Here is a 14498-nt window from a genome sequence, read left to right as displayed (position 1 = left end):
GGGGGTTAGAATGGAACCGCATCGAAACGGAACCGTTTGGCCACAGACTGACAGTTTTAAGCGACTCACTGCTGAGTTTCATTCTAGCCACCGATTGTGAAGTCCAAATTGAACCATGGGGGGTTGTCTGAGAACTGGGAAGCAAACAAAAAATCAGGAAACGGAAGGACCTCAAGCTGGCTTTTCAATATTGTTGCGGTGGTATGGGTACCCTGCCCTATGATAGTGGTGGAAATTCTGTGTTTAAAAATCTACCCGCTGATGGGCGGGTGATAATTTATAATTTTTGTTCCTCTTGACTGTTTCAATTATGAGCGGTTGTCAAATGTCGAGGGAAAAAACTGGGAACTACACGTGCTGACTGCCTTATATACATACAATAAAACTACTTTTTTTACGACACTCTCGGCTGAGGGTTTGTTTTATGATCTTGCCTCCGTAAGTTAGCCGTTTGATGTGCATTTCACTTGGCCAGTTCCTCTTAAATAGCCATAAAACTCACATCGACAAATACGTTTTTCCTGGGGCAATTAATTTAACTCACCCGCTTTGGTGGCGAGTTCCTTTCCTTGAAAAAGCCGGGTCACCCGAGTAACAACACCTTATATGGGTGCGTGTGGGTTGTTGAGTTTTTATCGAACCTCCGAGTCGCGTGTTGCCTGAATTTGACAAATTCTTGGGTGCGACACGTGTCGCCTTTTTATTCCTTTTTTCTGTGACTCTTGACGAAGGTCTTTAGATTTATCTTTCGGTACAGTTACAGAGCCGTAAATGTGTTTTGGTGGCATGCATATACCATCAATTTATTAATTATGGTTTTATTTTTGACGTTTATTTATTACGCATGTTAATGCTGTCATTTGAAATTCAATTTTACATTTGAAGCAAAGAGTTTTTCGATTTGAGAGTTAAAGTTTATAACAGAAACGAAAGTACATACGTTTAGATAGGGAATATGTACCTATAACACAGAAGAAAATTTTGCATATTATATCTTTATCTTATTTAACATTGTCGTTAGAAAATTGAAATTTACACATATTTCTGACCTAATAGAGCTGTTATAATTTCAGTTAGTCTCACCCCTATTATAATACTCTTACGGCCTGCTCAACTGCACTTGTTCAAATATTTGGCTGTTGAGATTTTTGTTTTAATTTGATTTTTGAAACGCTTGAACTTACCCTCCTGCATTTCTCTTGATGATCAATAGTGCGTACTAAATGGGTTTGCTTAGTGGCGTGTGCAAAGCTAAAAACGTTGCCTGGATCAATATTTGCACAATTCATTTGATTCCTTGAGTGCTGCACACACGGCCGTTTGTTGGTAAACTTCTTCTTAAAATTGTTTATGGGTTGAACGACCCGCCAGTGTCGAGACTTAAAAGCATCACCTGTCTGAGCCCAGGGATTGCACTAATTAATGCATGTTTAGGTGCTTTATGGTCCTGGGTCTGTTAATTATGGATACCAAAATCCTTGCCACAGTGACAAGGATACTTCGCTAACAGACATCTAACAGTCGCAATGGGGCCACCATATTGAGCTGCATTTTAGATTTACAGTGAACTATTTTTAAGATACTTTTAAAATCACCTACTTAAGAGGCAAAATATTTTAAACGGTTGGGGTAAAATTATTAATTATAATTATAGTATGGAATATAATCCGGAAATTCAAAAAAATAAACTAAACATAAGTTTTTTTACTTCTGGACTAAGCGGAACAAAAAAAAAATATTTCGGATTTTTTCAGAAATCGAACCTTCGAAACAGTTCTGTTGCGAATGTTCGTGCTGCGGAGTTATGCCTGTAGTAAATTAATTTTCCAGCCGGCGACGAAGACGGCGCCATTGTTCCTTTGGCACCTTTCTGGTGATTCGATTACGGTCGCGATGTTGCAACGGCAACATTTGTGCCCACAGCCCAACCCAAAACCCCCTTGGCTTTTGTTGGATTTGTTTGTTTTGTAAAACAGGCACGTTCACCTGCCCCCAGCCCCTCCCCCGCTGCCCCGTCGCCAGGTAAATGCCACTTAACGTTCATTTTTGCTTTTCTGCACCATGATTTTTTGGGCTTTTATTTGCATCGCAAATTATGCTCGGCATTCTTCTTCCTCTTCCCGCTCCAGCTGCAAACAATCTGCTTCTTCTTCTTGCACTTCTTTTATTTATTGCCAATTGCAAATGTCTGCGGTGGCGATTCCCCTCTCTCTCTCTCTGCGAGTCTCTCCTTCTCGCTCTCCTCTCCTGTAAACATTGCCTTACAATTCAATTATTTTTCATTTTCCTGTTTTGTCTTCTTGAATCGCTGTCTGGCAACTACAAAAACAACAACTACCAGCTACAACAACAGCAGTGAGAGTAGAATTAACCTGCATGCAGCATTCGCCACCCACCCCCACCCCTAACTCACTGTCTCGCTCTCTCGTTGATGGGTATTGCATAAAGCACACACAACCAAATATCTATGTTGCAACGCTCTCTCGCTGTGCTCTCTCTCTCGTTGCTCTCTTAGTACGGAAACTGTTCTTGGGCAAGACTTACTGGGAACAGTTTTAGTATAGCAAAGGTCAAAATTATAGCAACAGGCAACAGGCAATAGATGCAGCAAACAAATTTAGAAGCAATGTGGATACATATGAAACTATGTTAAAAAAATTGCATTTATTTTATATGTTTATTAGAAAATAACTTAAAAATTCGACATTAACATTTATTTTTAAAAAAGAAAAGATGAGTACGAAAAAATTCTGATCTTAATAAGAAAAAGTAAGTTTAATAGTTCTTATGCTTATGCTTCTCTACCATTTTAATGATTCGATCTGTTCCCTTCAAAGGTCTTCGGTGTAAGGCTTATAAATGATTTAACAAACCAATTAACTTCATAACCCATAAAAACAGCAACAACATAATTATTCCCCCAGTTCTAAATTTATAGCCGCGGTTTTATCCCTATTTAATGGGCCCCATAAAATCGAAGCACTATTACTGCATCGAATAACAGGTATTTTCCTGGCCCAGGAATTCCAGTTAGATTTCAGCTTCCACTAACTTGGTCAGTCTCCTTTTAATTTATTGTTCTTTGTCACATTTCTGTTTTGCTAAGCTTTTCTTTTGCCATCGCTCTTCCTGGTCATTACATTGTTGTTGCTGCCGCTGCGCTCTTTTTTATTACATCAACAGCATTACGACATGCAGTTGTTGTTGTTGTTGTTTGCTTGCATTTTGATCCGAATCTGTATTTGTTGCCCGGAGAGAGAGAGAGTGAGAGGGAAAGAGATAGTGCGCTGCTATCTGCAAGATTCACTTCTACACAGGAAGAAATATTCAAAATAGTTAAAACTTAGTTCATTTTATCATATTTATAAATTCCAATTTATGTTGATGAATTCAGACAACATTTTTTGTAGTATCCAATTGAAATGCAATGGTTTTTTTTTAAATGTTATAATAAGTATTATTTTTCTGTGTATTTGTGTTAAACCGTTGCACAGCCAACATTTTCGACGCCGAGTTAGAATTGAATGGTTAGCGGAGGCCTTCAACAGTTATCGGTGGACTTCTGAATTTGAATAAATTTGCACCTGGCTAATTGTTCTCAAGTACCTTAATCCCACCCCCCCAATGCTAACTGGGTAACGTTTTTCCAGTTAACTCTTGTGCCTCTGTTTGCTACTCTACTGCCGTGTATGTTTGTACGAACGAATGTTTATTTTTATGCTGTCCCCGTGTGTTCTTCTGTTTTTTTTTACCGTCTGCACACCGGTGTGTGCGTGCGAGTGTGCGTCTGGCCTACGTGCAGACATACACTCACACTGGCGCACGAGCAACAACAATACATACAGACGTTTCAATAATCCCCCACGGAAAACCGGCTGCCAACCAACAACAACAATGCAACGCGGCTCTCTGAGAGCGCGGCCACTCTCTTCTGGCGCGCTCTCTCTCCGGCTCTCTGCCGTGCAGTATAGCTTCTAAGCGCACGGATGAAAACTGGCGAGTTTATTCGAATTTCGAACTCCGTACGACCATGCAGCAACTATAGTCTCTGTAGATTACCTATGGCCATGCAGCACCGCCGACGCTGCAGCCTCCGTGCATGTGAACCAGAAATACAGTGGATAATTTGTTGATACTCGGTTAGCGTGCGGGCCTGTGTGTGTGACACCTCCGCGTTAATATTATTTTGTGTTTGTAAAAAAAGTATTCACGTGGCCGCAGCTGCGTTCTCACATGTTTTTCCAACAAAAAATAACGCCAAGTTTCCATTTAAAAGAAATTAAGTTTCGCTGAGGAAAAAAGTTTAAACGTCGACTGTGTGTGCGCGAGAAAGGGATACGACACGATACAAGAAGTGAGAGAGGGAGCGCGAGAGTGAGCAGCCCAGTCGCCGCCACGCAAGTTATTCACCCCAACAACAACAACAACAACAAGAACGGGAGAGAGTGGCGGAGGTGGTTCTCACGTATGCGCTGTGATTTTGTGAGTGTGTGTGAGAGTGCGCGTGAATACAGGCAGCATACAAAATAATAATATTGAAAGCGATACAACAACAACAAAGGCCGTCGAAGAAGAAACATCCAAAAAGACTGAAGAACTGAGAGCCAGCCTGTCCAGTTAATTACAGAGCGCAAAGCGGAATCGGGTAGAGCCAAGAGACGGAGACAGAGAGAGGGCAACCTGGCTCTCTCGCAAAGAAGACGGGGGCGAGGAGCGGCCAAAATGATGATGATGGACACCATGGACACCTCGCAGTCGCAGTCGCAACCGATGGACGTGGCTCCGGCCGTCGCGGTGGCAGCCACATCGGGCGCCGCTCTGGTGGACTTCACCGCCGCCATGGTGAGCATGGCGGCCACCGCTGAGGCCGAGTCCGCCGAGAGCAACAACAACCACATCGACATGGCCGAATACAAGGAGCATCGCAAGAACAAGAAGAAGAAGCGCGAGAAGAGGGAGCGGGAGGGCAAGGAGCACCGGCACCACAAGCATCGGGATCGGGAGCACCGCGAGCACCGCCGTCATCGGGATCGGGACAGGGAGCGGGAGCGGGACCGGGAGGCCTCGGGGTCGCACCACCACCACCCACCGCACCACCACCCCAACAACAGCCAGCACTCGACCTCCGCCTCGTCGTCGCCCTCGTCCGCCTCCACCACGCCCTCGGCCACCATCGAGTATGTGGGCGGCTCCGCCTCCGCCTCGCCCTCCTATCTGGGCGGAGGGGCGACGGGGACGGGAGGAGCGGTAGGAGCCACCACCACATATCCGCACAATTTAAAAATACGCTTCCTGCTTTCCGGGGTAAGAATCTGACTTTTCCTCGATCCACACGACACTTTTCCACTCTCCCCTCAAATTGGAAAACGCGGCGCCAGGCATATCCGTGCATCCAAACATCTGTCCCTGCCAATCCCTCGAATCTATTTTCGGAAGTCCATGGAAGCTGTCTGGTTTGTCAACTAGGAAATGGTTGCAAACACAGAAGTAGCTCTGAATGAATGTTTTGAAAGAATGTTATGTCTGTTTAAATTATTCGGTTCCTTGGTATTGTAAAGGTCTGGTACCGGGCACTAAGTGTTCCACCTATCAAAACTGCAACATTTAAAATCATTAAAGTATAGGAAGCGTCAGTACAAAAAGTTTATACATAAATGAATTGTTCAAAATCAGGAAATCAGGTTAAGATTGTTATTTTAGGTAAATTATTATAAAAAGTAAACTTTAATAGATTTATAAAGCCATTCACTGGTAAAATGAAACTAATGTTGTTCCCAAACTACTGAGACTCTGCTTATCAAGGATTTCAATGAACAAAATATGTTCTCAAAAGAACTGATCCCTTTGATATGTGATATTTGATCTGTTCCATTTTAATTTTACTCTTAGATTTCTAGATTTCTTAGATTCTTAGATTCTAGATTTCTTAGATTTCTTAGATTTCCCTTTTTTAGTCCACTTTTTCAAATTTTACTTATAGTGATTGATTTCCCTTTGTTTCCCATGATGCCGAGATATTGATCCGTCCATTAAGGATTCTTATTTAAATTCCCTCCATTGCCTCGATAACGTATTCCTTTATGGATCCTTTATTGGGAAGCAACCCTCATTGCGTTGCTGTTCGATTGCCAATGTCTTTGACACTCCATCAATAATTTAACCGCATTTTCAACGTGCAGCAAGCAACGTGCAACATGCACCTGCAACTGTGGGACCGAGCCACCTGCCACGAATGCTGGAAGACAAAAGGAGTGCTGAGAGGGAAGACACCTTCAATTACGCCGGGTTCCGCCCCTAGTCGCCACTCTAGTCCTTCCACTCCAATTGGCCTAAAACGCATATATCAGAGTTGTGACACATGGTGCTCGAATATTGATTAGTGTAAGTGCCATTAAGGGCGGCATCTTCTGCTCCCCCTCCTGCTGTTTCCAGGACTACGTGACCAGCCAGCAGAGGGGATTCCGGGCAGACAGCTGTTCGCCTTATCCTTTCCGAATCCCCTTTAGAGGGCAAAAAACTTATCCCGCAAACAGGCCGGTTTCGCTGGCTGCCTGAGCATATCCCTGGGATATCGCCCCATTGTATCCTGTGCTCGGTCGGCCCAGGTTGCTTCCTTCTTCTGGCCTTGTGCAGCACAATAAACATGCCACATTTGCGCCTAGTTTACGACAGCTGCCGAGCATCTTACTCGCTCCCTCGTGGCTACATCTTGAGCTCGATCCTCGGAGCTACCCTTAGTTTTTTGTGTTTGTGCTGGCTGTTGCTTCCTGGCGGCTGATTGATCCTCGCTTCGATCTTGTTACAGCTGCTGCCTAAGTTGCCGGTTCTGAGTTCTCAGTTCCCAGGTATGCGGGCCGTTGTCCTGTCTTGGGATCTGTATTTACCCACCTTTCCTTTTTGCTGTCATCTTGTTTTTTTTGCTTGGCTCAACCTTTGCTCTAATTGTTATTTTACTTGGCAAGCATTTCGCTCAGAGGTTTTTGGCCTTAGAGAATAAATGTTGTATAAGCAATTGGTTCTCTTCTTGTCTTTTCGACCCTACACTAGGATTGATGAATATTTCAAAACTCGCTTAGTAATCCTTAAAAAACACTTGACGCAACTTCTAGAAACTGTTTTATTTTCTATCACTTCAAAAAATCAAAATGTAAGCATGACACTTCGTTCTTCTCTTGTGTGCATATGCCTTGAAGAATGCATACTTTTTCAGTGGTTTGTTATTCAAAGGCCGTGTAAAGATACTGGGCTTAGATTATCCAAATCTTAGGTTTCTAGGTGGTGGAAGTTAGCCATATTGACACTCGATAACCATCTATTATACTGCAAAGTGCCACCCGACTTATTAACAGCTTACCGTGAAGATTCTGTGATGTTTTTGAAGCGCAAATAAAAGTAGGGATTCCTAAACTTAATTTACGGATGTGCTTAAGCGCTTTATTCAAACAAAAGGCACTTACCAAAATCACATCCTATGTTCCCTTTGATCACCCAATTATCCCCTAGATAAGTAGATATTTGTAGTTTCCCTTTTTTCCAGACATTCCTTGCTCCGTTTTGAGCCTTAATTCAATAAGGGATATACCAGACGCTTAGTTTATTCCTTGGAATCCGAGCAACTCCTTTTGATTTTGCTTTCTACCAGCTTCTCTACCGGTCCTCTTGGCATTTGCCAAAAATAACGCTCAATTCAATTTAAATAATTCTATCGTTTATTTTACGACTTGTTTGTTGTTTGCCTGAATGTTTTCCTCGCGTATGCGGAATTCTTTCCGCAAAGGGGACAAGGACAACCCTTTTATACGACCATTAACCCACAGCCATTGTTTGCTAGAAATGGAGAGGGACATCGCGAAAGGGCAGGAGTGAGCACACACACATCCAAACTCAGACACGCTAATACAATATTTATAGTTGGTGTTTTACTTCCGGCTGTCTCGGCCTGGCTCCTTTTATTGAATTGAATTTGTCGCACAATGGAAATAAAATTGGAATGTGTCCAGGAAGCGATTCCCGAATGCAAAGCACGCTCAAGTTGTCGAAAAAAAAATATTTTTTGTGTGGCATAGGGGTTGATTTGCTATCCTGATTCCGCGTCTGCTTCAGGCCATTAGCTGCAGCAACAGGATAATCACAATTGCGGCAGCTGGCTTGCAGGCGGACCACAAAAAAGGGGGTTAGAAAACGAAGCGGGAAGCTTTCAAAAGCGTACAGAACTTGACCATGAAAAAGGATTAACTTATTTTTCAATTACAAAACATATCGCAAGCAACCAAATATGTAATTTGGTTTACAGTAGAACTTCATTAAAGTGTACACCTATCATGCAAATTATTCCGTTCTTAAATTGATTAAATTTGAATAATCTTAAAGCAAAGGAACTACAAATATTTGATCAGAAAAATAGTTTACTTCTTTAATTAAATGTTAAAACACATTTTCATCATTAATTTTTATGTTTCGAAGAGGAAACATGTTTTTTAAACCTTAAAGTATCTGTTAATATCATCGGAATAGCACGTATTTCGTATTGAAACTACGATTGTAACTCGATGTTTTTATGTGGCAGATGGTGAATTGAGTTGTTCTGGGTAATTGACGGTCCTTCTCTTCCTGACCTGAATCTAATGAGGCATGAAGGTGTTTTTATCGGTTTTGGAAATTCGACACCAGAGTTTTCGGAGCAACAGGCTCGCGCTGCCACCGTTTTGTTAAGAAATCCCAATTGATTGGGACTTCCAATTGGGAAAACCATCCATCAGGTGGCAACGCTGTTCTTAGGCTTTTCTTTTTGTCTGTTTTTTGTCTACGTGACCAAACTACATTGTATGTGTGTGTGTTATGTTGCACCCCAACCCCGATATTAAGCAACAACAACAACAAAAGCGAGGAAGTCGGATGGGAAAAGAGAGGGAGAGAGCAATGGAGAGGCAGCTAGAAAAAGAGAGAGAGCTGGTGGTGAAATGAGCGGAGTTGGAGTTGCTCTCCCAATCGGTAGGCCTTGCTCTTTGATGTTTTTTGTGCATTCGCTGCATGTAACATTTGTTGCCCCACACAAACCAATATATAAATATACATTTAGTATATATAATTGAGCTGCATATGGCAGCATATGTCGACTCAAAACCTCAAAAATACAACCGTAACAACAACAATAACAACGAGAAAAACTCGCCCAGCATTGCAGCAACATTTGTTGCAGCTGCAGTCTGGGTGTCTTGCATTCTTTAAAAACTCTGACTCACGTACTTGTTTCGGTGTCTTTTTTTGTGCAGCAACATCAGCGATAAGAGTTTTTGAGTTGCATTAATGTGGCAGCCTTTTTTTTTTATCTATATGGAACACATACGTTGTGGATTTCTCTCCCTCTCTTTTTTCCATCCACCCGCTGCATTTGCAGCGACAACAACAATGGGTTGCTGTGATTGCTGGCTCAGTTTGGCAGCTTTACAGCTTAACAGCCTGTTATTGGCCTGCTAATCGAGCTGCGCTCTCTGCTGCCTTCCTGTGTTTTGTGTGTTTGTTATTCTTCTGCCTCGATGGTGATGGTGTTGTAAACATGTGTTTACATGGCTCACCACCAACCGGATGTTGCTAATGACCGCAAAGCTAAAAAGAAAATCAGACGAGGAACAAACACCATTATTCACACCGTTGTGGATAACACTCTTGGAAAGCTCACTTACAGATTTAATATCTTTTATGTGGGTGTCTACCGAGGAGCCATGTTTAGGACAATTTGATGCAAAATAGGGGTCCTTATGTGGAACATGTTATGACGAAACAATAAATTAAACAAAAGAATTACGTACTCTGTAGCAAAACTTTAAAATAGTAAAAGTTCAATGAATGAAATTTAGTTTATGAATGCATAAATGTTTTGTTTTTATGGAAAATATAGATTGACAAAGTTTGTTTTATACAACGTTTATACAAGCTGTTTATTTTTACAAACTCATTAAGAAACAAAATATAAATGAATCTAAAAGTTGTTATATTTTCATAATATTTTGAGCAAAAAGAGCCCAGTACTCATTTCAATCAAAAATCCTTTGAAACAAATACCTTTATACGATTTTTTTTAAGAAAATTTACGCGCGTCATTTTTGTACGTTTTGTTAAGTTTCATGACTTACCCTAAATAATCAAGTAATGGTTTGTTACCCAAAGGAGTTGAGTAATTATATTTCAGATTTATCCTAAACATGATGACTGTTTGAAATTCCAGCTATGACGGCAATATATGAGTCATTTCTTCACTTGTTTTCTTTATCAAAGTATTAGTTTCTTGAATATAAAACCTGATTATCTGTCAGTGTACTTACACCCCTTATACTAAACCTATAACAAAGGCGTTCAACTGTTTGATAAAGTCTTCCTCTTTGATTGTGTAATACGAAATATAAACTTGAGTTGTTAGTTGTTATCATTTGCTTGGGTTTTTATCAGCTAGTTTTATTTACTTGTGAATCACAAACCAAACGTTCACATACTAATTTACCACTTCCTGCGTTCTTGTCGCTTGCAGCAACGTACTGAACTCAGCCCGCCGACCCACCAAACATCCGCCACCGCCGAAGTAAATGCACCGCTGGCCAGTTCGACGAGTGCGTCCATTGCGGTAACGGCGAGTGCGACAGCGGCCTCAGTCCCTCCGGCAACGGGCAGCACTACCTCAGGCTCCACCTCCAGCGGCAATGCAGGTTCAACCTCCAGCGGCAGCAGTACCGGAGGCACGGCGACCGGAGGAACGCCATCAGTCGCGGGATCTGGCGGCTATCCAAAGACAGAATCGAGCAAGTCGAGTGGCTCGGGGAGTACAGGTGGTGGCAGCAGCAGCAGTTCCAGCGGCAGCAAGCACAGCAGCAACATCAAGGACATCAGCAGCAGCAGCAGCAGTCAGCAGCCGACGACTGGGAGCAGCAGCAATGCACCCAGCCTGTATGTCTCTGTGCCGCTGTCCACGGCCAATGTACCTGGAATCAATCTGCCCACCAGCAGCAGCAGCAGTAATACCACCAGCGGTGAGTTTCTAGCTAATAGGGGGTATACAAGAAATATCAGATAAAAACAATTTCTAGAAGAACCTGTGCCTCGACTTATCTGATAGTCGGTACCAGCTGAGGAAGTGTGCGGGAGATAGAGATATGCAGAAGCAAAGCGACTGTTTCCGAGATTCCGAAAACAATCAAATTCTTCTTCATCATTCTTCATCCTATAAATTGGATTTTTTATATGGGTACTTCTAAACAAATCCTATTTAAACTTTTACAAGAACAGGTGTTGTAAATTCTAATAACAAATTGGCGCTGTTACACACTTTCCAACTTATAAATATACCCTTTTGCCCTACGAGAATGGGTATCAAAATAGTGTTTCGACATTTTCCAATACAAATTTATATTACTACAAGATAAAAAGTATTAGCATTACTAGAATTAAACAGGGATTGATTCACAGCAATCGTTTGCCATACTAGATGTTTAAGTTTATGTATAGATTTATGCACAACATGGATTTAATTGAATGATGGCTTGGAATTTTTGTAATCAATACTAATAATTGCATTTATTTTCTTGCAGAATCCCATTCAGCTTCATCGCGTGGAAGTAGCGCCCAATCGCAGCAGAGCAATCTACCGCCCATGGGTGGATCAACTGGAGCGTTTCATGGCGGTGCGAGCAGCGGTGGCCCCAGCGGTGGCTCCTCGTCGGTCATCCAGCACCAGAGCGGCAAGTCATCGCCGGCCTTGGGCACCCTAGTCAGCGGCAACAGTGGTGGCAGTATAATCTCCGCCAGTGGCGTCCCACTAGCCAGCGGCAACCTCACTGCCACGACCACGGAGAGCGGGAACTTGAAGATCAGCTTTGAGAAGCAAACGACCAGAGTGCAGCAGTTGCAGGAGCAGGAGGCGCCACCGGCACGACGGAGCAGGTATGCGGAAGCTGTTCGTCTTGAAGTCAGCACCCCGACTGACTTTATCCTTTCATATTTGTTGCCTGTGCTTGCTCGTGGTTTTAGTTTATACTTGATCGTAGATTTATATTTTCAAATCCTTTTTTAAGCGATTTTGATGTTGTGTTGCTCTGCGTGTGTAGATTGTGAGTCGTCCTTTTTTTACCATTTTATGAAATTTCATTGTGTATAATTTCAAAGAAATCGTAAATGGTACTTCAGAAAAGTGTAAAGTAAACGTTGGATTCTTAAAAGATTCTTATGCTTAGTTATGACAATTTTCCCTGATTTAAGACGTTTATCTGTGTCATTTCGATTTCTTACAAATGTATCCGTCCTGAATTCCCTTTCATTTAGTTTTTACCTCTCACAGCTAAGGCTGAATTAGACACAATACACTTCATTTCATTATTTCGTTCAATTGATTTTCGGTCCCGGCGAAATTGAAAAACTCAAAGCAAAAAAGCGCGATCTATAAAAACCACTCTTTTTCTCTTTATCTCTCTCTCTCGTTTGCTTAATGTCTTCCCACACTATACACGATATGATCACCCAACCCACCCACCCGTCACACGTAGATCGCGCTCCGGTGAGAGTGGCAGTAGTCACCACCATGCCCACCACCACCACCATCACCCCACCCACCACAATAGCCATCACCAACAAAATCCACAACAGCAGCAACAATTACACCAACAGCAGCCACAGAACGCGTCATCGCAGCAGCCACATGCGCTGCACTCCTCCACCAACTCGTCCTCATCCTCCACCACATCTACCTCCTCGTCCTCCCTGACTGGTGGCTCTGCCTCCGCCTCCGCCTCAGCCACAGCCACATCCTCCACCAATTCCAAGGGTCCCTCGAGATCGGGCAAAAAGCGTGGGGCTGCGCAGAGTAAGATTGAGGGAACTTCGGTGGCGACAACGGCAACACCAGCACCAGTTGCCGCCACACCAGCCGAGAAGCAGAGTCGCCACAGTTCGCCCCACTACAGTGCCACGCCCACCCCGCCACCGTCGACTGCGCCACCACCGGTGGTCTCGTCGCCGGTGGTGATGTTGCAATCCCTGTCCTCGTCCTCGGTCGATTCCCCGCCAGTAACAGTGGCTGCAGCCACTGCAACTAATCGCAACACGCGCAACAACAGTAGCAGTAGCAATACCAATCACAATGGCGAGCCGACGTCCTCGTCCTGCTCGTCCACTTCGTCCTCCTCCTCGAGTGGCGGCTCTAGTGGTGTGGCCAATGTGGTTAATCTGCTAGACTCGCCGGTTAATATGTCAGCATCCGGAAACTATCGCGGCAGCAGCAATTCCACCAGCACTGTGTTGCCGCCAAGCAGCAACGGCAGCAGCCAAGCCAAGCCTCTGAACAAAAAAATGTTGCGTGCGCAGCAAACGCAGCTGTATCAGCAACAACAGCAGCAGCAACAACAGCAGCAGCAACAACAACAGCAGCAGCAGCAGTATGCACCCCCCGCTAGATCCAACTCCCCCACAAATCTTAGCTCAGCCTCAGCTTCCAACTCCGCTAGCTTTACGCACTTGCAACAACAGCAACAGAAACAACCACAGCAGCAACATGAAGATCTAGAGATATTGCAATTCACTAATACTAATACCACTCCCTCTTCCAATACGCCCACGTCGAAACCCAACAACAGAACGCCCGATCTCAGCACGGCCAGCAACTCATCGTCATCAGCATCTGCAGTGCCCGCAACAACAACAACTCCTTTGGTCATGCTGAGCAACCAGTTGCCACTTAACTCGATGGCGGGTGGTGGCTCTTCCGGCGGCCTCAAGTTCACCTACGAGAGTCAGACGCAGCTGGATGTGCCCATGATGCCTGTGAGCGCCATTAAGGACTCGCCACCCAGCTCGCCCGGCTCAGAGATTGGATCGGCCATGCACTCGGCGACGGCAGCATCCGGTTCCCTGACCGCCGCAGCTCCAACATCGGCGGCGGCTCAGCCTGGAAATGTCCGGAAACGAGGACGCAAGGCAAAGGACTCGACAATAGCAGCAGCGGCGGCGGCGGCGGCTGCGGCAGCAGCAACAGCAGCAGCTATCAACAATGCTCAACAGGATCTCAAGGATGTGCGCATACTGCAGAATGGGGTGGCCAGTGGCTCGAGCAATCCAGCCAGCAGCACGCCCACGCCCCCTGCCACGCCCGCTGCCTCCACGACTGCCAGTTCAGCCAGTTCGATCATCACGCACACGGCTGCCCATATGTTGGGCAACCAGATCAACCCAAACAGCAGCGTGGCCCAGAAGCTGTCCGAGCAGTTGCACATGGAGGTGCAGGATCACTCGATCTACACTTCCGACTCCATGAGCTCGCAGTACACCGGAGTTCCGTTCCCCGGCAAGCAGGTGAGGATCAGTATGCATTTAATAAGCTAAAATATTAGTGATTCTATTGTTCCAAGTCTGTGCACTTATGATTTCATAAAGATCACTAGTCACTCGCTCTTAATAGTCTTTATAAATAGCCTCAGGTAGATTGATTGCCTAGTAAAAGCTAACTAATTTGTTCTTTG

General features: G+C 44.1%; 1 protein-coding gene across 13 annotated transcripts in view; it reads left to right on the top strand.

Annotated features, from left to right (window-relative positions):
* Positions 1–14498, top strand: part of LOC119559942 (protein AF-10) — a 31761-nt gene that overhangs the window by 12592 nt on the left and 4671 nt on the right. For 5 of the 13 annotated variants that reach the window (XM_037873155.1, XM_037873157.1, XM_037873154.1 and 2 more), the window contains exons 6-8: positions 10526–11021; positions 11580–11931; positions 12531–14331. In XM_037873155.1, coding sequence (XP_037729083.1) covers positions 10526–11021; positions 11580–11931; positions 12531–14331 — 2649 coding nt within the window. Of the gene's footprint in view, positions 1–4013; positions 5305–10525; positions 11022–11579; positions 11932–12530; positions 14332–14498 lie in introns of those variants that run through there. The other 8 variants (XM_037873167.1, XM_037873165.1, XM_037873166.1 and 5 more) reach the window with 3 other exon arrangements.

This window comes from Drosophila subpulchrella, unplaced genomic scaffold, assembly GCF_014743375.2.
Source record: "Drosophila subpulchrella strain 33 F10 #4 breed RU33 unplaced genomic scaffold, RU_Dsub_v1.1 Primary Assembly Seq354, whole genome shotgun sequence".
In the NCBI taxonomy this organism is placed as follows: Eukaryota; Metazoa; Arthropoda; class Insecta; order Diptera; family Drosophilidae; genus Drosophila; species Drosophila subpulchrella.
This window is presented reverse-complemented; position numbering and strand designations above follow the sequence as displayed.